The following is a 25,018-nucleotide window of genomic DNA, read 5'->3' as shown; positions in this document are numbered from 1 at the left end:
AGTCACTCTCCTTATATCAAAGAAGACATTTGGCATTTGTTTTTTAGGGATTGGCTAGCTTCACTTAGCATAATCTGCTCTAGGAGACCCTCAGGGTTATACAAAATTACATACAAGAGGAAGTGAAGGGAAAGGGAAAAAAAATACAAGGGGGAGAAATGAATTACAGTAGAGGGGGTAGAGAGAGAAGAGGGGAGGGGAGCGGAGGGGGGGGATAGTAGAGGATAGGAAAGGCAGCAGAATACAACAGACACTAGTATGGCAATATGTAAATCAATGGATGTGTAACTGATGTGATTCTGCAATCTGTATACGGGGTAAAAATGGGAGTTCATAACCCACTTGAATCAAAGTGTGAAATATGATATATCAAGAACTATGTAATGTTTTGAACAACCAACAATAAAAATTAAAAAAAAATCAACTACAACAACAACAACAACAACAAAAAAAAACAGTTCCTTAAATAATTATGGTATCAAAAAATTTGGTAGTACCTATAAAACATAAATTTCTTTAAAATGGTAAGAACATTATAAATGTTTATAGCATTATAATTGACATTTGTTTTATGTATAAGAAACCTCCTTCAAGGAAATAAAGTAAAACATAAAACCATGATCTGGATTTTCCATAGGTTTGTGGTAATTATTGGCAAAAAGTAAAACAAAACTATAAAAGTACCTGGAAATAATCCCTATATGTTGTTATGTTCAAGTGGAACAATTGAAAGCAGTGACTCAAAGCAGAGAAAATCTGTATCTTTATAAGAAATTTAATCAGTGTAAAATAAAATATGAAAGCTCTAATAATTATTCATAATTTATAATATCCTGAGCATATTCATTAAGACAGGGCCTTGTCTTGTAAGTAATGGGGTAATTTCCTTTAAGCATGGTAAGTTATTCATAGACAAATAGGAAAGAGGATAACAGAATTTTATATACATTTGTCAAGAATGTGTATATGTTTTTATGTTCTATAAATAAAACATTTTTTATATTGAATATTGAAATATTTTCTGGTGTCAATCAAAAATACTTTTTTACAACTGAACTCCTTCCATTATTAAAGATAGCTCAGTACTTTTTGTATTTAAAGGGCGAGATACAGGTTGTCTTGATAGGTGACTACATCTTTTTCTAATTTTCCCCATACAATTATTATACCTTTTAGGTGAACTAAGTTTAGTTTTACCCCAATTGATAATAAGATTTAAATCTTCTGGAAGTAAAGTATTTGATTTCCTGTTGTCTTCCCTTATTTTAGTACCAAGAGTCTTCTTTGGATCAAGGGTAATATGTTTACGGCTTTTGGCCATCTTTTGATTTTGACCAGCGTGGCACTTTTCATTGTTACATGGGCTTTCTATTCTAGTGGGACACATAATATTCTTTTTTGCAATAGAAGGAAGGAATGTTTGAGATATGTCTCCAAAAGATCCAGTGGGTAAATCTTGAAGATGCCTGGGGAAATGTTGGCTAATTTTATGTTTATAGATTAATTTTCTTGAATTTGAATCACTTAATTTGACTGAACATAGATCATCTATTGTTATGTTCTGATAAGTATCTATTGGACTTGGAAGTGTATGTAACTTTTCAAAACTACATTGAGATATGTTAGGTAAGATTCTAAGTTCATTTGTCTTTAGGACTAATCCAGTACCAGGAACAAAAAGTTTTGGTTCTTCTTGCTTTGACAGATGGGCGATGTCTGTGTTTGAAACAGACTGATGGGCTTGTCCATTCATTGCTGTACTGTTCCATAATAAAGGGTTATATATGACTTGTCCATCAATAGGGCATGAATTGCACTTGTGGAATAACCAATTGTCAATACACTTCCTATGAAACTTAAAACAAAAGATTATAAGTTAATTAGAGGTACAATTATCATGTTTAAAATCTGCTTTTTAAACAAAATTCCCCAGCTTCATAATTGTATATTAAAATTATTTAGAAAAAAATTGAAGGTAACTGTAATTTATCAAGTTTTATGAAAATATTTTGAAGTTTACTTACAAATGATTTATGGACTTATCTCCAATTTTCAATAATAAAATGCAAAGTCTTGTATGGATATCAAGTCAGTAAAAAATTCACCATTCAAGCTATTAATTTCATGCTATGTAATTATTTCTAGTGAATAAAAATTATTAGAAATTTTTAACCAATTGGAGTTAAAAATTGATCTGATAATAGTAATATGTAAAATAACAAATCACATTTTTGATTGTAAAAGGAGTTATCAGCTACTTGAAGTATGGGTGACCCCAAAGGTATTTATTGAAACAATTTTGTTTTGGGAAAAGCTTGGTTATCAACTAAATAGTAATAATGCAATACTAAGACTTTTATTGTAGTGAGTTTATGTGAAACAATTAACTATGTCATTTTAGGTATTTATTTCACCTAAAGGATTATAAAAATATATAACAAAATGTTAGCATTCTGTTTCTTTTTACAGATAATCAAAGCAGATAATGAACCTAATACCATTCATCTTTCCCAGACAGCATATACAGAAGTGAGTCCTAATCATGAGGAGGCAGAGTTGCCTTCTCAGAAATCCCTGCAGCAGCTTGTCTACCTCTATTGTGCAATCTGAACATCTCTGCACATAGTACAACTTAAAAAATGAAAGTAGAAACTTAAAATTGTCACTTTGTTTGTGAAGGCTGGTCCCATGGGGGAAGTCAAAATAAAATGATGTCACTTTACCTTATGAATACATGGTAGCAGTCTTACATGTTGACCAAGATGAAATGACTTCAAACAAAGTCGACACTGGTACCCTGGAGCAAGCAGCTTACTATTTTTTGTAATTAGTAGGAGAGGTAGTGACTTTACAACCTGTTTTGGTGTGTAAACCTGACTGAGGGAGAAAATGCAGAGATACCTGAATGTTCATATGTGATTATAGATCTGAAAGTAATCCATATTACAGATTTTCTACATAAGTAATGCAACAGAACCCAAGATTTTCTTGAACCAATGATAATAAATCTCATACATTGTAGAATTAAAAAGTCTATTATATCTATCCTGAAGATGATGGATCCAACAATATAAAGAATGAAGTTTAGTTAGTCTAAATATATATATATATATATATATATATATATATGTATGTATATATGTATATGTATATATGTACATCTATATATTAATCTAAATTACAAAACTAGAACAAAATTTTGATGAGAGCTACATACTCAAATTATTTCAGTATGAGTCAACACTCAGTGTATGTTTAGAAAAATTGAATACAATTTACTTTGTCAACTGGTAGGAAGTGGGGTACACAGGTAAACCACATTACATATTCTGGGCTACTCTGTTAAATTGGTAATCATAATCTGTGAGGAAATTCATTTCCCCTTGGGGTATATGCTTACTATAATATTGTTAGACTAACCATCATAATGAAGATGATATGTTAATTGATAATGAACCTAATCTGATTCCATTAGCAACTGGCAAAATAGATAACACAAATATTTAAAAACAAAAGCTGAGTTAAAAGGCCAGATGCATTTCCATTATTCAAAAGTCATTCAGAATAGTCTCCTTATATTCTTTTTTTTTAAATTTATTTATTTTTATTGGTTGTTCAAAACATTATAAAGCTATTGACATATCATATTTCATACATTAGATTCAAGTTGGTTATGAACTCCCAATTTTACCCCAAATACAGATTGCAGAATCACATCGGTTACACATCCACATTTTTACATAATGCCCTATTAGTAACTGTTGTATTCTGCTACCTTTCCTATCCTCTACTATCCCCCCTCCCTCCTCTCCCATCTTCTCTCTCTACCCCATCCACTGTAATTCATTTCTCTCCTTGTTTATTTTCCCATTCCCCTCACAACCTCTTATATGTAATTTTGTATAACAATGAGGGTCTCCCTCCATTACCATGCAATTTCCCTTTTCTCTCCCTTTCCATTCCACCTCATGTATCTGTTTAATGTTAATCTTTTCTTCCTGCTCTTCCTCCCTGCTCTGTTCTTAGTTGCTCTCATTATATCAAAGAAGACATTTGATATTTGTTTTTTAGGGATTGGCTAGCTTCACTAAGCATAATCTGCTCTAGTGCCATCCATTTCCCTGCAAATTCCATGATTTTGTATTTTTTATTGCTGTATAATACTCCATTGTGTATAAATGCCACATTTTTAAAATCCATTCATCTATTGAAGGGCATCTGGGTTGGTTCCACAGTCTAGCAATTGTGAATTGTGCTTCTATGAACATCGATGTAGCCGTATCCCTGTAGTACGCTCTTTTAAGGTCTTCAGGGAATAGTCCAAGAAGGGCAATAGCTGGGTCAAATGGTGGTTCCATTCCCAGCTTTCCCAGGAATCTCCATACTGCTTTCCAAATTGGCCGCACCAGTTTGCAGTCCCACCAGCAATGTACAAGAGTACCCTTTTCCCCACATCCTCTCCAGCACTTGTTGTTGTTTGACTTCATAATGGCTGCCAATCTTACTAGAGTGAGATGGTATCTTAGGGTGGTTTTGATTTGCATTTCTCTGACTGCTAGAGATGGTGAGCATTTTTTCATGTACTTGTTGATTGATTGTATGTCCTCCTCTGAGAAGTGTCTGTTCAGGTCTTTGACCCATTTATTGACTGGGTTATTTGTTTCCTTATTGTTTAATTTTTTGAGTTCTTTGTATACTCTGGATATTAGGGCTCCATATATTCTTGATAAAAACTCATATTTCTCATTACTGTTCAGATGTGTTCCCATCATGCTATAAAATTGCTTTCATAAAGGTCGTCTAATTTCAGTTAAACATGTTTGTTTATAGTATTCCTAAGGTTATTCCCCCTTTTTTTTTAACTTGAAATTATTTCCTTTGTTTACTCCATTTTCTCTGCTTAGAATGTCCTTCTTACTCCAATGTTCTCTCTCTAAACCTTCTATTCCCTTATCTTCTAATCCAATTCTTAGTTATACAATTAATAGGATGAAATGTGATACCTGAAGGGGGATATGAAGATGAAGCGCCTTTCAATAAGCTAAATATATGTCCCACAGGGGCTTTAGTCTCCAAAATGTGTGCTATATCCATTGGACATAAGTTAAATGTCCACTGAGGTTTGAATAGAAACATGTATATGTGAATATATGTATATGTGGTAGTGGTGTGTGTGTGGGGTATATTATATGTATATCTATATATTAAATGAGAATAAGCATAAGTTTTATTTGGTTAATTCATTAGAACTTTAAAAAAATTTCAATTTTACCCTATCCTTTAAAAAATAGTCTCTTTAGAATATGTTTTACAATGCATATAATTTATTAACAATATTATTAATGTTCAATTTTATTTAAATGGTAAGGAATATGATAAAAGTTCTGGAGAGCCGTCCACTATAAACAGTCCAATCTATGTTCTGAAATATGACAAATCTGTTGATGGGCTGAAGTAGACAGGTAAAAGGGTGGAATGAAGCAGCAAAGACCTCCCTCTCCTAGAGGCCAAATCCCTTTATATCTTTTCTTTATATAATTTATGATAGTTTTAGTTTAACATCTACTAAGATGATTATTTGCTGAGAGAACTGCTGTATCCTCAACCTAGTACAATCTGATAGAATTAATAATAGACAAGGTTATTTGACTATTTACATGTGTATTAACTCATTTCATAATAAAATATCTTATGAGATTGATTTTATAATTATTCCCATTTTTAAGGTGAGGAAGATATAGCCAAGAGAAGTAACTCGCCCAAAATTTACATAGACAACATGTGGTTGAACTAGGATTGAATTCAAATAGTCTGACTTCAGAGTCTTGCTTTCCACTTGTATGCTATAATGTCACCTAGAATATGGTAAATACTATATAAGTATTAAATCAAGGAATAAATACAAATTTTTTCAAACTGAAAAGTTATTCAAAAATTTCAAGCCATACAAGAAATGTACTTTTTACTGATAATCTCACCCTTGCTTTTCCTGAACATGTAGCATCTCTTCTTCTTCTATCTCATTTTTAACATTTAAATATTTTACACCTTCATCCAGTCTCTTGTCTAATGATCTCCATCTTTGGTTTCTCTTCTATAATATGTAAAAAGGTAGATGTTACTTTGTAAATCATGGGATTTTTATTTTGTGGATTAAAATTAATAGGCTGTACATCAATAAGATAATAATGTGAATGATACTCATTATTTTTAAACATATCTATTATTTTTTTTACTATATTAAAGATTACAAATTGTTAGCAAGTCTTTGAGTCTCATGTACTACACAGCTACAGTGATGACATTATTTTTAAGGTAAAAATATTCATGATAATCAAAAGAAAAGCTATCATTATTATTCAGCACTAGGAGATACTTTTTAGTTCAGATGATCTTATAAAGTTCCATGTTTCATTATTGTTGGTTAAAAAATTTAAAGAGAAAACTATAAAGTTTATTACTGATGTTATGATAAGCCAATTTATAAGGCTGAAATATTTTAAAACTAATTTTCAACTGTGATGGCTACAGTTCCTCTTCTTAAGATTTATTATGTCATCAGATGCTTGGTTTTAATAAATTACCAGTGCAATTTTTGTACCTTTTGTACTCCTGTAACAAAGAGTTCTCCTGGGTATATGGTTTTAGGTTTTTATTTTAAAAAAATCTTTATTACAGTGTTATCTATTCTTCTTCTTCTTTGATTTACTTAGCTTTACAACAAAATAAATAAAACACTATATTAGATTCGAGATGGATACTGTACCTCACGGAATGTAAATGTGTGAGAAAGGTGGCAGTAGCTATCAAAGCATTCCTGGCATAAGTGGTATTCTATACATTCGGTACACCTGCAAATGCAAAACACCATAATGTGCAAGAATAAAAAATCCAGTTATTGTGATGGCTTTTCATGAAAATTCTTATCAAAACTTTCTGGGAACCATCCAAACATGACAAGGCCTATTTCAAGTCTCACTGTGTAATAGTTTTGTACTGCTACTGTAAAAATTACCAAAGCTTTATTAGCTTAAACAACACAAAATTATTATCTTAGAGTTCTGTAAGGTAAGTCTGACATGGGCCTCAATGTGCTAAGAACAAGACATTGGGCAAGTCTGTGTTATTTTTTGAAACTCTAGGGAAGAATCCATTCCTTGACCTTTTCTTTGCTCCATCTTCAAAGCAAGAAATGGAGTATCTCTCTGCCTTTCTTCCTCTGAATTTCTTGCCACCCTCCTCCACTTTTAAGATAGCTTATGATTATAGTGGGTTTACTCAGGTCAAGATAATTTCATTATTTCAAGGTAAGCTGATTAGACACCTTAATTCCATCTGTAACCTAATTCCCCTATGACCTGTAGTCTAACCTAAAAGTTCTTGGCATAAGGGTATTGAAATACATAGGATACCACTATTGTACCTACCGCATGCCCCTTTCATGATGCTGTCCTGGATGAACAACTTTTAGTCATCTCTTTCTCTAATTTCCCATAGGATTTTTTTTTTTACATCCAACAACAAACACTGGCTGTGGTTATGCTTTTCCTAGAATCCTCTTTAATCAATATTCCTTAAATTAGTTGAACATCTCCTGCTAAATGTCTGTCAAAATTCCGCCTTATTTCCTCAAGCTGCAGTACTCCTTTGGAGCTTTATCAGGCTAACAATTTTCCGATAAAGACTTTTTCACTAATGATTAATGATTTTCTGTGTGACACATACAGAAAACCAAGGAATAAATCCAAAGGATAAACGTATGTTTGTAGTTGGGGTGTAAAAAAATGTTTTATGGTTTTATGAGAAAATTTAAAACATATAATTCAAATTGGGCTCATCATAATGTAATTCAAAGAAGACAGAAAAGTAAATGCATTTCAGAAAAATTTTTAATAAATATTGAAAGAAAATATTTTCTTAACATATCATTAACTTAAAAAATTTAGGGCTGGGGTTGTGGCTCAGTGGTAGATCACTCATCTAGCACGTGTGAGGCCCTGGGTTTGATCCTTAGCATAAGGATCAAAAATAAAATAAAGACATTGTGTCCATCTACAACTAAAAAATATTAAAAAAAATTTTAACTAAGAAAACACAATATTCAATGCATAGCAATTAGCTGATGTTTAATTGTGGAAATTGTAGGAAAGTTTGGAGTTACTCATAATAGCAGTAAATTTTATTAGCATACTAATTATCTTGCTTTGTTGCTATTGTTGAGGTATAAGATATGAAAGAAAAAAATCTACACTCTTTGCTATTTGGAATAGATAAAACTGAATTAAAAATTCAGTCAATGTATGTCAATATCTTTTTAGCTTAATTTTAGGAGATTCTAGCAATGACCTCATTGATAGACCAAAGCATTTTAGAAGGAGTGAGAGATCCAGCAGGGCTCTGCACTTGGAACCTTATTTAGGCCAAAGCATCCTGCTAAGACAGGGTGCTACTTCATATTCAACCTAGACAAGAATGCAAAGCCACTACTTTTGCAAAGTGAAGAAAATAAAAAGGAATCACAGGTCTAGAAATCCCAAATAAGCTGTCATAGGGAAAATACCATATGTGTAGGAGGAAGAAGGCAATATTAAAGATAGGTACTCTAATGCTAAAGTTTGTTAAAAAAAACAAAACAAAACAAAACTTTTTTCTCATACTTCTAATTTTACTAGTGATACTTACTTATAACACTTCCCCTCAATTGGAAATTGTTTACAGTTATTACAGGGAATTCCAAGGTGTTTGTGCAGTGGTTCTTTCTCAGCTGCAGTCACAAGTTTGCTAGCATTTTGGAATTCTTCCAAAATAAGTTTCAGTGGTGCAAACTCCTTCCTGCACAGAGGACATTTCAACGTGGAAGTGTTTGATACCGTATTCTGGTAATTAGCTAAGATCTTCATGCATTTTATATGGAAATTATTGCCACAGCCAAATCTATCAGAAATAAAATTTAAGTTTACCATTTGCATAGAGAAAACTATATCCATATATACATTGTACATATTCATATAAACAAGAATTTGTGCTACAATGTTTATTTACCATAAAATTAGACTATGAAATAATTTCCTAGATATAGCTTGATTATACATGCATGCACACACAAATCTAATTTACTATCTTTAATTTAGTGTATCAGAAATCCAAATATAAATTTATTGGGAAATTTATTTCCCAATAAAATGGAATTTGCATCGAAATTTGTAGAGTGAGAATGAATATAGTTTCACACCAAGAAAAATCATAATGATAATTATTATTTAAATAAAATACTTCACTGAGAGCAGGGGTACAATTTTTTTAAAACATACAATATCTGCTAAAATGAACCCCTAAGAAATATCTGCTGGGGAAAATAATATTTGGTGAAATAACTAATTATCTTACAATATACAACAGAAATCGACACACTAAAAACTATAATATTGATGAAAATTTTGTCAAATAATCAGGAGGAAAAAGAATGAGATATTTCAGTAGTAATAGACGCCTAATTTCTTTAAGTCTAACTTTAAAGTGTCATGAAGAATAGTATGAATATGAGCCTCTCAATGAACATATTTTTGCATAAGCAAAATTTGAACTATTTAAGTTTAAAGATAGAAGTCTTAAAAGCTGAGAATTTTTATAATTTCAAAATAAATTCAAAATCTTTGTACTACCCTGAGCCAAGTCATTTATTCATGTGCATGAAACAAAAACATGAAAAACTGTACTACTTTAATTACTTAAATAGAGGGAAAACTAATTGTAATGTTTCAAATTTTCACTCTTAAAATGTAGTTCAGGAATATTTAGAGTAAGAATAGAACCTCTCATGAGATATACATTAGGAAACAAAAGAACACTAAGGAAGTATATATCAGTCATAGGTAAAGATTTCTATTTTTTCCATCAACATATATCATAATGCAATAAATTAGAAACATGTTAAATTAGAAATTTTCACAAGTTTTTAGAATCACAAGAGAAAATACTGTCACCTGCAAAAGGTGACAGGCAGCCTTTTCTGTGAAAGCACCTCTTGACAAATAGAGCAGATATCCTCTGAATCAATTTCCTTCTGTTTAATATACCCATCTTCTTTCACATGTGCATTTTCACTTGTTCCTGGTTGGGGAGTTTGAACTTGATGTATTCCCCGTAGCAAGTCATTTATTTCTCCTTCTACAAGACCTAACTGGAAAGCAGCTAGTGAAAAATCCCAAAGTAGTAGAATTCAGTGGCAAATTTGGAAATATATGCTGAAAGTTAGAATTTTCTTTCCAATATCAAAAAGCTTTAGTTGAATTATTATACTGACATTGACCATGTCTTTGTACTCCTTTATAACAAAAATGCCAGAAAAGAACCATTTATAAAAAGAACAAAAATTATCTCTTTTTTTTTCTTTTAGTGAAAAGGGTCAGGACAAACTGCATTATAAGAGTTTTGGATATGATAATGTTTATTTTCAGATTGGTGTCATAAGCATGTCCTACACTTTGATCTGTTCATTTGTCCATAAGCTAATATTTAATTGCATACGAAAGTATTAAAAGAAATAGGGCACAGATGCAAGAAATAGGTATTTTTAAAAATTTGTTGTTTTTAGATATACATGGCAGTAGGGTGTATTTTGACATATCATACATACATGGGGTACAACCCATTACAATTTTGATCCCATTCTTGTGGTTGAACATGATGTGGAGTTATACTGGTAGTGTATTCATATAGAGGAAAGTAAAGTCCAATTCATTCTACTACTGTCTTTCTTATTCCCATCACTGCTCCCTTCCCTTCATTCCCCTTTGTTGAATCCAATGAACTTCTGTAATTCCCCTCCCTGCCCTCTCTTATTATGGGTTAGAATCATATATCAGAGAGAATATTTGACCTTTGGTTTTTTTTTTTTTTGGGGGGGGGGACTGGCTTATTTAACTTAGCATGATATTCTCTAGTTCCATCCATTTACTGGCAAATGCCATAATTTCATTCTTCTTTATAGCTGAGTAATAGTCCATCTGTACATATACTACATTGTCTTTATCCATTCATCTGTTGAAGGGCACCTAGGTTGGTTCCATAGCTTGGCTATTCTGAATTGAGCTGCTATAAACATTAAGTGGCTGCATCACTGTATTTGGTGTAAATTACTCCTCTTTAGATGAACAGATAATGAGAGAGCAAGACAACTGTGACTGTTTTCCTGTTTCAGCTTACTGTTCCCTGTCCAAAAACATCTTAGTGGCCATGTTCTTCAAGAAGTGGTCAGTATGCCTTGGGATGCTATAGGTACTATATTGCCTGTACCTTTGGGGATGTGCATTCTTTGAATTCTGATTTTTCTCTATTCTGATGTTCTCACGAGGAATTATGTTCTAAGAACCTATAGTTTTGAGCAGAACATCCTAGATTTTTAATTTCCTGGCCTATTCTTATCCTAATTTTCCTTCTCCCTTTCCCTTTCTTTAACATATCATAATTTAAATGCTAACTGTTATTAATCTCCTGAATTCCAGTCATCTTATACATTATTTAATATATATAGGTTAAATGATTTATAAGATAAGGAAAAGCTTTGTTTTCCTGGAAAGACCCTAAGTTAAGAATAAAAATATTGAAGACATCATGTTATATTTCAATACTGAGACCTCTGGTTCCTCATGGGAGGAGATACTTTAATTAACCATTGCTTTGGATGAGAAAGACTGTCACAGAGACACAGCAACATCTGCTCTCTAAAAGTAGGAAGAGAAAAATGAAGAACAAAAGATTATGTTTTTGAAAATCAAGATTCCATAAGGCAGAGAAAATGCTGAAGAATGTAATTTCATAAAAGGAGATGTTTAGAAACTGTTCTATGTAGTATAATAAAAATATAATATTAGCTTTTGATGACTTTAAGCAGAGATTATATAGCTTTGAAAATACAAAGTAACAGAAATTCTGTGTGATAAAAGCAGAACACAAAATTCCAATATACTATTAGACATGAATATATATATATATATATATATATATATATATATATATATATATATATTCTACATATATATGTATATATACACATATATACATAATCTTTTATAATTAAATATTTTCATAAAAGCGAAATAAAAATTGAGGAATTTTATTATAGTTTTGTGATATATATTCACTTAGAAAATTTCCCTTAAATGTGATCTTATTTTTAATCCATAAAATAATTTTAAAAAATAGCATTTAGAAGAAACTGTGAGGTGACAAATCTAGGTTTTCTTGAGAATGTATGGGAAACAGAATATTTAGTGTTAAAAATTGATATTTGCAAAATAAAATTCCTTGTAATAATTTTTTATAAGCTTCAAAGATAAAAAAAAATCTCAAATTTCTCATATATTAACACTAATGTGTAAAATTATTGTTCCTAAAATCCTTTTAGAAAGAGTATATAAATGATGTTCAAAGCATTCCCCCTTCAGTATTAATTCCACCCCCTCCACACTTATTTATGTACTCTATATAATTCCAATTAAAAACTGTTCATAGCTTTCTTTGAATTATTTAAATTTTTGTGCATATTTACTATTGCTTTAATTTTATGTGATAAACATCAAGGTCATTAAGCTTTCTACTTTTTTTGAACATTCCTGTACTGTGTATAATTTAGGATTTTCTTCATGTTAATAATTAAAACTTATTTTAAATATAGAAGATATGAAAAATCTTTATTTTAGTAGGAAGTATACATTTTCAAAATTAATATACATAATTAATTTAAACTTTTAAACATTCCCTTCTGGTTTTTATAAAAAGAATAGTTTGTCTTCAAAAAGTGCAAAGGAAAATGTAACATAAAATATTAGATGGGTACATAAGACCTTGCTGTTTTGTAGATAAAAAAAAAAAAAATCTAAATATTAGCAATTCACATGGCCCAATTTATAAAAAAAAAGTACCTAGTGAAATTTCTGGCAGATATGTAGTACAATAAATGTTTGTTGAATTTAATTGAATGGTGTTATATCATCTAATGAAGTGGCCATTGGCTATATATTATGCATTTCGATTTAGCTAATGTGACTGAAAAACTGACTTTTAAATTTTGTTTAATTTAAATTTATAACTTTATAACATTTATAAAGTTACGAAAACTTTATAAATGTTTGTAACAATTTGTGTATTTTGTGAATCTATTTTTCAACTGAAAAGTTTATGAAGTCCCCATTCAGATAAAATATAAAATATATATAAAAATATAGTGTCTGAGCAGAGACGCACTGTAAGTGTAACATACACACAAGATAGTATAAAAACAAAAAGATAGTGTGGAAACAAAAATAACATGGCTCATAATCTTTACTTTGATTACATGCTCTCATGATAATATTTTGATACATTACATTAAGTTAAAATGTTATTAAAGTTGTTTCCTCCTTGTTCCTTTTAAATTCTTACCAAATGACTATAAAATTACTTATTTGGCTCATCTTATATTTATTTCTATTTGGAACCCTCTCAGTGTAGAAGCTTGGGAAAATGATTTGGATACACAATGTTAAGAATAACTAAGCCTTTGGAGAGGCGGTCAACATTTAACTTTGTATGGATGGATGAGCAAATATGTATGAAATTGAACAACCCAGTTATCACATATGAAGGGATTCAAAGGGAGAATTAAGGACAGAGTGAGATTTTTATAAAAATATTTTTCTGTCTACAGTGTGAAGGAGGAGGTACAAAGTTCAGGAACTGAAAACAGTAAAGCTGCACAGAAATATAACTAAAGGCTGAAGAAGATTGAGCCATGTTAGAACATATGAGAAATAGGATATGTAGAATTTAGTAGGTACAATTGAATATCTGAGAGAGCATGTAAAGTGAGACTACAAAAGAAAATCCTTGTGAAACACTAATACTAAATTATTTCCTAATATAATTTTAACATATTTTTCTATAATAGTAGGGGGTGGGACATGAGTATGTATAAATAGAACCTTTGAATTGAAAAAAATGTGAAAACTGTTTACCACTTAAATTTTTTAGGGATTTTATGAACATTTATTAATAAATTTTAAAATTTATTAAATTAGATGGGTCTAGTATAGATAAATCAACTCCTGTATTGCAGAGAAAACTTTCATAATGATAGTAGCTTTATTATAAAATATAAAAATTTAAATGATCTGTAACTGTATTTCTTTTTCTTTTATTTTGAGGACTCTGAAATTTAAGATTATATAATTATATGCCTGACTCTAAACTCTTATTTAAGTACTGACATGAAAACTACTTTTTTAAAATATTTTTTTTCAGAACAAGTTCAGTTAGTTTACTTTTTTTTTTTTTTTTTTTGGTACTGGGGATTGAACTCTGGGGTACTGAATCACTGAGCAACATCCTCACCCCATTTGTATTTTATTCAGACAGGGTCTCACTGAGTTGCTTAGTGCCTCACTATTGCTGAGGCTGGATTTGAACTCACTATCTCCTACTTCAGTCCTGAGCCGCTGGGATTACAACCATGTGCCCCGGTGCCCGGCTTAGTTAGTTTACTTTTTTGAGTGATATTATATGTCATGTTATCTATTTGTAGGATTGGAAAAACTGCATTTTTATATTTCTCGTGATAAAAATAGCTTTCAGTACAAACATACTGTGAATCTTTGCTTAGGATTAGGAAAGTTATTTTCTATCAAATAACTGGCCATTGTTTTATCTGTTTTTAATTAAGTGCCTTTAATTTTGGAAATGTCATATAAAGTTACATTTTCTACTAAAGAAGAAAAATGTTCCAACTTTTTTAAGTGTAACAAGCTGGGTTACAAATAGGTATCAGATTCTCCTGAAAAATAAGCTTCTAAGTTTATATTATGCTTAAATAAAAATTCTTCTATTTGCTAATTTTAAATTAGTAAAACAACAACAACAACAAATGGAACACTTACATTCATGATTCCTTGGAAGCTTGAATTTTTTCAATAAGACCCTAATATTCACAAGTAGAAAAAAGTAAAATATTTATTTTTGACAAAACCATAGAGTTTTCAAAAATTTAAAATAGAAATAGCATTACAGAATTTGCACCGCTGAAAATGTTATGAATAAATTTAAAGCTCATCAAATTTCTGTTATCCTAGTAGTTAAATTTATATTTTAAAGTAAACATGTGAAAAAGTATGATTAATGGAAACAAAAGACATCTGTAGTGAAGAGATTTATTAGATAGTCCATGTGTTTCTTATAAGATACAGTCCTTCAGAGAGAGGAGAGTGAGCAAATTTACATATTCATCACACTACCTTTAAAATTCCCTGGAAACAGGGGCTGGGAGTGTAGTTCAGTGGTGGAGTGCTTTCCTAGAACATGTGAGGCATTGGGTTCTATCCTCAGCACACATTAAAAATAAAAAATAAAATAAAGGTATGCTGTCTATGTATAACTACAAAAAAAAATTAAAAATTAAAAATTTCCTGGAAACAAAGGAATTTTCTGGATAGAATGTCAAGCAATTGTTTTTCTACAAATGCCACTTTAATGGATAATAGAAAAATATTTTCAAGTCTCACCAAATGAAATGTGACTTTTTAAAAAGTGGGAAATACATTTTAAGTTCTTATTTAAATATATTAAATATACTTTTGCATACTGAATATTGAATTATGTTTCCATTTAGTTTATGGTTAAAATACTGTACAAAATGAGTTTCAAATATTAAATCAGAACAGAATATAAAAATAAAATAAAAATGGACATAAAATAAGAATGTAAAAACCTATTGTAAGTATAATAATAATACCAAATTGCAAGTGTTAAAAGGATCATATTTTTATCTTCATGTTAACAGGCGTAAATAACCTGTCACTACATACTTAATAAAAACTTACCAAAATGAAACAGCAAAAAACTTGTGAGTAAAAGCATTAGAAAAAAAAAAAGATATATACTGTTTTATTTTTCTGTGAAAAAAAGCATTAGATATATGATATACAGAGTTTCATTTTTTTGGTTTTATTTCCCCCCTCAAATATCAATTATAAATTATTTATAATTAATGATTTGTTAATAAAAATATAGGCAGGCAAAACAAATTGAATTGAATTGGATTTAAACTAAATGGAGATTGTTTTGTTTCCATTTATGGGGTCAATTAACCTACAAATAGGTTCCTAACTTAAAGAAAAATTTCAGATTTGAGAAAAATGATCTTCAATAGGGTCCTACTTCTATCGTTAAGGCTTCATAACTAAATGTTCATTGAGCAGGAAAACTTTATTAAACTTGACCAACATATAAAAGTATGAAAAGGGTGAATATTTTCCAATCCTATGTCTATGTAAAGAAGACAGAACACTTTTGATTTTTAAGAAAATGTATTTTTGGAGACACAAATTTGTTAAAGCATAGTAATGTCTCAAAATGAACCATAGTTATCATTAGTGGTGTGAATCAGGCATCCCCCTCCCCCGCCCAATTTTGTAGTTAAGAGTTTACATTTATACAAAGAATGAAAATCTAAACATTGTTTTTGTAAATTTAAAATAATTACATTATTAAATGTTTGCCGATTTAAACTTAGTTTTCAGAATGAAAGGAAATATTAAAGAATAAATTAGAAAGGTATGAACATTTTATCTTTACATTTCCTTAACACTAAATTTGTTTGGTTTTGTTGTATTTAAACCATGAAAAATCATAAAATATGTAATCTTTCAAGATGGTCCTTTGTGAATGATCTTCATTAAAAAGTCACTTACCAGCATATATGCTTACAAAGCTCCCCTTTTTTCAGAAATGTGGAACAGTTACAAACATGAGGATTTCCAAGAAAAACCTTTAAAAAAGGAAAGGTATGCTTTTAAAACATTCCAGGTAATTTTGAGAGAGCAAAACTGAGTTGGTATATAATTTGATTAAAAGAGATTTGAAGAGGTAATTTGGTTTAGGTAACTTCAAACTCAGTCTATTATTGAATTGAGTCTACTGGGAAATCTTAATTCTTGACCCCTCATTATGGGCTAATTTTTCACTTCCATATTCTTTGTCTTAGTTAACGACTTAGTGTGAATTAAGACAGTTTTTTAAAAAAGTAATATGTACTCCAATGAAAATAAAGTTTGAAATCATAAAAATAAAATGAAATTTAAAAAATCCCCAAAACAAACCAAACAAAAAACCAAACCAAACACCACCCCCCTGAAACTATAAATTTCTTAACTGTAAGGACATTCTAGCTGGAGTGGAGTTAAAAACTCTCTGTAAGGTAGTTTACTTTCCATTTTTATTTGTTCATTTTTATTTTGCATTTGGAATATCATTTTATTCAAGAGAACTAATTTTATTCACCAAAACTATTGGACAGAAGAGTATTAAAGCAAATGTTATAAGCAACAGTAAAAAAAAAAGTGTTTTGGACAAGAATAGATTAATAAGTTATATTCAGTACTCTAAAATATATTCAGCCTTAAGTTAAAAATTTCACCACCTGGCAGGTGGTGTGGTGACTGGATTCTGATTGGTGAGAATGGGCCCCTCAGCAAAATAATAAATAACTTTTATTCATTAAGATCTATCCAAACCACCACCATTTATTAATATCCTTTAACGAGGCCTTGTTATATTTTTAAAGAGAAACTGATTTTATTTATTTAGTAAATATTTACATTACCTAAGATGATTTTTAGGATTTCCATTTTGCTTAATTTACTGTTATTTCTAATAACAGAACGTACAAATGCAAAACGAACGTGTCTATAAAAACCAGACATTTTCAGCCTGAAGATCAAGGGCCATTACCTTACAAGAGTTGGAGGCAATTTGGGGTCCTAACTTCCATATACAAACTAATCTGATGAATATTTTTTCCTTCTGTAATTTGTACATTTCTAGTCTGGGACACTTGCAGGGATACACCTTTTGGGCCAGGCAGCGAGTGTCTGCAGTGGCTAAACTCATTGGGCGGGCCTGGGGGGACGCAAGGTGAATTGGGGGCGGTAGTTACTCGGAAATCCCTGTTTTCTGGCTCTTCCTCCCTCAGCAGGAAGCCGGTGGGGCCCATCTGTCGTAGGAGGTAGATGCTGCTGTTCAACGCCTGGTCTTGTTGCCAGCTGAGGCTGTCATTCAAGAGTCTTCGCCTTTCAGAGGGCCGGTAGCCTCCGCGAAGCATCCTGCCTGGGTGCAGGCGGGGGCGGCTTCTCGGCGAGGCTTTCGGAGGCCCCCTAGGGTCTCCATGACAACGGCGTGCTGCGAGCCGGTTGCCTTGGTGATGGAGGTTAGCTTCCGTGGCCTCCCAGCGTGCCTTGCGCTGTGGTGGAGCTCCAGACTAGGGTGCAGGAGGGTGTGGATTCTGCAGTTCCTTACCTGCGCTGCTTTCTGAAGTGAGGCTCCTGACTGAGAAGTGTTTCAAATAACCAACTGACTGGCTTGAAAGCTGGTCGTCAAAGGCCTATCTGTCAAATCTCTTGCGTTCCTTCTGCTGGGCTGATGAAATCTTGTGTATTAGGACAGTTGCAAGCCCAGTAACAGTTTGGGCTCTGAATGGTGATTCATCATCTTCCTTGGAAAGCCTGAAGTAATTGTGGACTTAACCATATTTCGTAAACATTTCCCTAGTGTTCACAATGTGTATAGGCAGGTCTGTAGAAAGCAGGGCTAACCCCTAGGGAGCTGTAAGTTGGGGTGTGGTGTGTGTGTGTGTGTGTGTGTATGTGTGTATGTATGTGTGTTGTAAAGCAAGGAGAAATCTCTAAATTTCATGTTTGAATAGAGATTGGGACTTGGGGCTGGTAGTAGAGAATCTGCTGACTTATGGATACATGCCCTTTACGTTTGTAAGCCTCCAGTATTTTCAGGGTATGCAAGGTTGACCCAATCATGTAAGTCGTCTCCGAGCTTTCCTATCACATACCACAAGGAGAGCTGTAATAAAGTACTGGTCAACATTTGAGCTATAATTACCGAGAAAGAAGCCATGTTGCTGGAATCTAAGAAATTAAAAGCAGGAGATAGTATCAATTGCTGACCCAGACAAGGACACAGATATTTGTTCTATTTTATCATGGGAGGAAGCCACAACTGCATTATGTTGAGATCAGGAAAGAAGAAAATGGATAACCACAATACTAAAATAGATGATGGAAATGGCAGCTTTCATGTGTGAGATACCTGGATAAACACCATCTGGCCCTAGGTCTAACATTTTAACCCACCAAATATTGTTTTTGCTCCTCTATTCGAGTAATAACAACTAATATGCATATTACTGTACTTCCAACATTAACATCAACTTAATGGTACTAGATGTTAAAGTAAAATAAAATACACTGGAAAAAAAATCTCATACTGAGAACAAAAATTATCAATTAAATTAATTTTCTATATTAATACTTATTAATTTATTTGAATTCTTAAAATTATAATTCATATTCCAGTATAAAAAGATAAATTGTGTTCCATAGTTAAGGCACTTCAGTCACTGTTCATCATCCTCTCCACTGTGTGTATATATAATATATATATAAATGGTTATATATATGTGTATGTGGCATTTATATACACAAATATGTGCCATATATAGTATATAAATAGATACATAGTTAAGAATTTAAAAATCAGCATAACAATAATTGTTAAAGCCATTGTGTTTTACTTAGATTAGTGATACTTGATCCATGTGTAAATGATAAACACCATTTTTCCAAAAAGTCATGTGCTTAAGACACAATAGTCATTATATAAATTGAATATAGGTTCATAAATTCCATTTTGGGGGCTTGATAAAATAACAATATTCATGCCCTCATGAAAGTTAGGAGAAGGCACAGATTGCTAGACAGAATTTCAGTCTCGCTCTAAGACATTTGTTTTTATATCTGTCAGTAAAAACTTTGGAAGCATTTTTATAGCCAGGTGACTATCCCTTATGTTAGCTTTATCTTTTAACAGTGTGCCACAGAGGATATATTTTATAAATATTAAATTTGAGAGTTAATTTTCTCCTTAAATTCATAATCTTCTCCTCCAAAGTATATTTTGAGACATATTGCCTGAGGGAAGAAAGAGCTGGTCACTGCTAGAAACAAATATATCTGAGTTTCTAGGATTGATAAACTTGAATTTCATGTACTAACTTTTAGCCTTTTTGGCAATACAATTGATTGTGAAAGACAGAAATTAATAAATTACTATAGCTCCAATTTAAGTTGTAAAAAGTTAGACTAACTTTAGAAAGGTGGAAAGAAGAGTAACAGAAGCCACTGGAAGAAGTCAGTTGCCAAGTTCAACAAAGATGTGCACAAGTTTGGGTGTGACTATGTGGAGTTATGGATTGAGGTGGGTTTGGGATGGTTGAGAATACCTGGGAGGTGTGTGTGTGGGGGGAGCATACTTCTGGAATTTAGTTATGGAGAGGTAATCTGCTAAGAATATTCAGCTTTTTGCTATGTTTAACACATGGTAAGCAATAGGCAGAGTTTGTTGAGGGCCACAGCCGAGTCGGCATTTTTGCCAGAAGTAGTGGTTGAGAGGTGACGCCAGCGAGCCATTAAGATGATGACTTTTGGAGTTCCCGTTGATTTCCGGTTGAGCTCTCCCGGGGATTCCTGAAGAGTTTGCATTGGTTGGGGAAGTGCCGGAGGAGGGATTTCTGGTTGGTGGTTCCTGGAGGAGCCGCGTGGTGTTCGGGAGAGTTCCTGGGGAGCATGTGTGGAGTGTGCTGGTGGAGTTCAGAAATAAAGTTTGTTCCTCTTGAGTGGCTCGTGATTTATGCCCGGCCAGACTGCGGCAATTGGTGGCCCAGACTGCGGCAAGAATTACTTGTGGAAGACTGATAAATGAACTGGATGTAATGCCTTGGTTCTCAAGGAATAAAGACGTGCCATGAATATAGTAGTTTGTGTTTAACTCCAGTGAAGGGGTACAAAGAAAAGCAGAATACTGGTGTCTGACAAAAAAATAATATGGAATTCACTGACTTCAAGACTGAAAGCATGTAGTCATGACCAAGGACCCCAGTGGGAGGTGCCAATATGACAACTTTTAAAAAAGTCAAATAGGGTCAATTACCAACAGGGACCAGTTCAGATTGGCCACATTGCAGAAGAGACCAGCAAGAATCTAGGGGACATTTTTTTTGTTATCAGATACAGGATTATGAAGCTTCAGTTTTCTTATATTGTACATACATATTTGGGGAGAAATAGAGATTGTGTGGAAATCTGGAATTTGAAGCATTTTATACTTAGTATTAAGATAGTCTTAACATTCCATTTAACTTTACTAAACTTTAAGAAAACTCCTTCCTGGTGCCGGGGTTGTGGCTCAGCTGTAGAGCACTCGCGTAGCACGTAGGAGGCACTGGGTTAGATCCTCAGCACTGGGTTAGATCCTAGGCACCACATAAAAATAAATAAATAAAATAAAGGTATTGTGTCCAACTATAACTAAAAAAATATTAAAAAAAAGAAAGCTCCTTCCTCAATGTAGATTCCTGGTCTTCGAATATGAGTGTAGAAAATTTTCAATTTTTTTTCTCACTGAGGTGCTAATATTCTCCAAGTTTCTTGCCAGTATAAAAACCCAGCGATTTTTTTTTTTTGGCAAGAACCTTAGAGCCATCCGTTTGAAATGAAATCATCAAGAAAGTTAGGGCTCCTAAATCCTGGACTTTGTGGCAATATGGGAGACTAACTTGAATAGGTGTCAATTAACAAATGCAGATGGCCTACTTACATGGACCAACCTCCTCCCTAATGCCTTCCAGTATTTTCCCACTAGCTTATCTCAATGCTTAAAAACTTGTATTTTATTAACTGAAGTTGAGTTTGCTTTCTCTCCCTTTGTGCAATAGTATTGACAAAACCTGTTTAACTCTAGATAATGCAATTTTTCTTTGATAACAAATGTCACTTATTTAAGAAGACAATTAAATTATTAAATCAGACTAGATTATACTTTACTAAGTTTTTTTTTTTTTTCTTTTGTGATAAAGGAGAGTGGAGGGTACCAAAGATGATTGAATCATTTATGGAGAAAACACACTTCAACTTTTTGTGCCATTATGTGTAATATAAATAAATGAACAACTTGCTACTAGTGAGATTGGGGCTTTTATTTGAAGATGCCAAACTGGATAGGTAATGGCACTTTTTTTCAAGTTAAAAAAAAAAAAAGATTTGAACTACTGCAATGAAGAGAACTAAAAAGGCTGAAGTATGCAGAACTCTTTGAATTGACCCAATGTCACTTGCCATTGTATAAGTTCTTCCCATATTCATATGTAATGTAACCTGGCAAAAGAGCCATTGCAGATGTGATTAAAGTTATTAATCAGTTGTTGTTGTTTTTTGTCTTATTATTTATTATGTATGAGTTAAAATCATAGTGCATTGAAAAAATCACCAATTAAAACATTTTTAAAGAAAATGTTATAATTTAGTTGGTTTTGAGTTAAAGAGAGATAACTTGTGTTGGACTAATCCAATTTTAAGAATCCTTTAAAGGCAGAGATGTTTTATCTAGCTTGTAGCAAAAAGAGAAACAAGAATGGAAGAGTTATTACCTTGCTGGTAATCAAGATGGAGATGGAAGAGGTCACATTACAAGGAATTCTGGGGCCTCTGGTTGACAGTGATCAAGAACATGGTGGTCCTTAGATATATGTCAGCAAGGATCTGGATTTCTTCCATCAAACTAAATGGGTTTGGTTTAAAAGTATATTATTGCACAGATTTGTTATATAAGAACACAATTTGAATGACAAATTGATTTTCAAATTTTCGGGACACTAGTGGAGAATCTAGATGAGCCTGCCTAGATTTTTGACCTACAGGCCTGTAGATTAGGAAACAGGCTTTCTTTCTTTTTCTTTTCTTTTAAAGGCACTGTGTTTTTGGTAATTTTCTTATACAGTAACAAAAAGTGGATATGAGGCCATTGCTTTCCATTTATCAGGGAAATCATATGATCCTTAACCTTGTGAATTTGGCTTATTTTGCTTTACATAATGGTTTAATTCCATTCATTTTCCTGAAAATCACATAATTTCATTTCTCTTTATGGCTGAATAAAACATATATATATATATATATATATCACATTTTCTTTACCTACTCATCTGTTTATGGACACCTAGGCTGATTCCAGAGTTTGGCTATTATAAATTGTACTGCTATACACATGGGTATGTATATATCATTGGTAGTAAGATGACTTTAATTTTTTAGGATAAAACTGAGAAATGGGATAGCTGGGTCATAAGGTCTTTTGAGGAACTTCAATGCTGATTTCCATAATGGTTGTACTAATTTACAATGTCACCAACAGTGTAAAAGGAAGGGCCACAAAATTTGATCTCTGAGGTACTCAGGAGAAATGTTCACTCATAACAGATTTTCCCAGTCAAATACATTTGAGTCATTCAAGAAACATCATACCTCCATTATCTTTGCTGTGTAATATGTAAAGGACTTCACAACTATGATTGCATTTGGACTTCATGTTCTCTAGAGCTTCACTATGTCTTTCAAATCTTGGCAAAAGATAGTTATGAATTTAAATCTGGAGGATAAAAAAAAAAACCTTGGGGAATATGGAAAGGTGGTGTTAAAAATTTGGAGAGCTTCCAAAAGGGGTGAAGAGATGAGGAGGCTAAAGCAATTTGACTAGTGACAAGGTGAAGATGGGTTAAAAGAAAAGAATAATCAGAATAAGAAAGAGCTTGAAAAGTTTATTTTTAAAATGATTGACTAATAAAATGTTCAATAAAAGATTGAAAGATATTGATCCAAATATAGAGCCAAAAGGAAGAAAAAAATATTTAAAAGAAAGGAGGAAGGTTAATTTGAGATATATGAATTCAGATTATTATGATTTCAAAAAAGAAAATGGTGAGGAAATTTTCTATAATAGAGGAAATTTACTAGAAGAACTATATTTTCAAATGGAAAGGGCTTATGAAGTGCTAAGCAATATGAATAAATAATGGTTCATACCTAGATAAGTGGCTGAGAAATTTCAGAATGTTGAAGATAAAGAGAAAAAATCTGACCATTCACAGAATGCAAAAATAGGTACAAAAAGGCAAAACTAGATAAGTATTAGAATTTTCATTTAATTATATGATACTAAAAGTCTTGCAGATGTTCTGAGAGAAAATAAAATTGACAAAAGAATTTTATATCTTTCTAAGTTATTTAACATAAAGACAAAAGAAAGTTATTTTCATTCATGTAGGATTCAGAAAGCTTATCTACTACTCGTGATTAGTGATTAAAACAATAGAGAATTATACTAGAAAAAACCAGACTTGTTATTTTTATGTTGAAATGGTGACATATGGTTCATTTTTTTAGTGGTCTGAACAACTTCTTGAATAATTTCTGCAGGGAAAATGCTTTTTCTATTCTTGAATAATCCAAATTTTCTCAAAATTGCTTTCACAGATGAATGACATTTTACTTGGTTATAAAATACTTAAATTCATCTCCTTTTTCTTTAACCATAAACATAATTGCTATATATTTGGCAAATGAGCCATAATATACAGGGTATAAGTCTGAAACCAGAATTTTCAATCTATATATATTGGTAGCCCTTTTATTCCTGGAAGCTTGTATGTTCTTTGTGTGTAAGATTCCAAGCAAGATCATTTCATAAGTTGTTTTTCATTAAATTTTCCTGGCATTTGGCCAGTGCAATGTCTTCATCTGTGATGTTGTTGATTAAGGCTTCTGTTCCGTTGCTTTTTTTTTAAAGTTTTTTTTTTTAGTTGTAGATGAACACACAGTATCTTTATTTATTTTTGTGTGGTGCTGAGGATCAAACCCAGTGCCTCACACATGCGAAGAAAGTGCTTTACCACTGAGCCCCAGTCCTCCAGTTATTGTTTGAAGGGACACAAAATAACTATGTTTTATAGCTGAATTTGTTAATTTTTGGTTGTATTTATCTGTTATTGTCTCTTGTTTTTTTCTGTTTCTCCTGCTTTCGAGTGAGCTTTTAATATTTTTCTTCATTCTAATGCATTGAAAGTTATTACATGACATGTTTATTTTAT

The 25,018-nt window shown here is 32.0% G+C and overlaps 1 protein-coding gene across 1 annotated transcript; it reads right to left on the bottom strand.

The window, feature by feature from the left end:
* Positions 1 to 1,045: 1,045 nt before the first annotated feature.
* On the bottom strand, positions 1,046 to 18,130 carry Zswim2 (zinc finger SWIM-type containing 2). Its single transcript, XM_027943943.1, has 9 exons — positions 17,966 to 18,130; positions 16,722 to 16,798; positions 14,913 to 14,953; positions 9,984 to 10,191; positions 8,683 to 8,934; positions 6,767 to 6,851; positions 5,979 to 6,094; positions 2,724 to 2,877; positions 1,046 to 1,855 (listed from the first exon to the last, which is right to left on the bottom strand). The coding sequence occupies exons 1-9, from the start codon at positions 18,128 to 18,130 to the stop codon at positions 1,046 to 1,048; spliced, it is 1,908 nt and encodes a 635-aa protein (XP_027799744.1).
* Between the last annotated feature and the right edge of the window lie 6,888 nt (positions 18,131 to 25,018).

The sequence above is a fragment of the Marmota flaviventris genome, chromosome 11 (genome assembly GCF_047511675.1).
Source record: "Marmota flaviventris isolate mMarFla1 chromosome 11, mMarFla1.hap1, whole genome shotgun sequence".
Classification (NCBI taxonomy): domain Eukaryota; kingdom Metazoa; phylum Chordata; class Mammalia; order Rodentia; family Sciuridae; genus Marmota; species Marmota flaviventris.
This window is presented reverse-complemented; position numbering and strand designations above follow the sequence as displayed.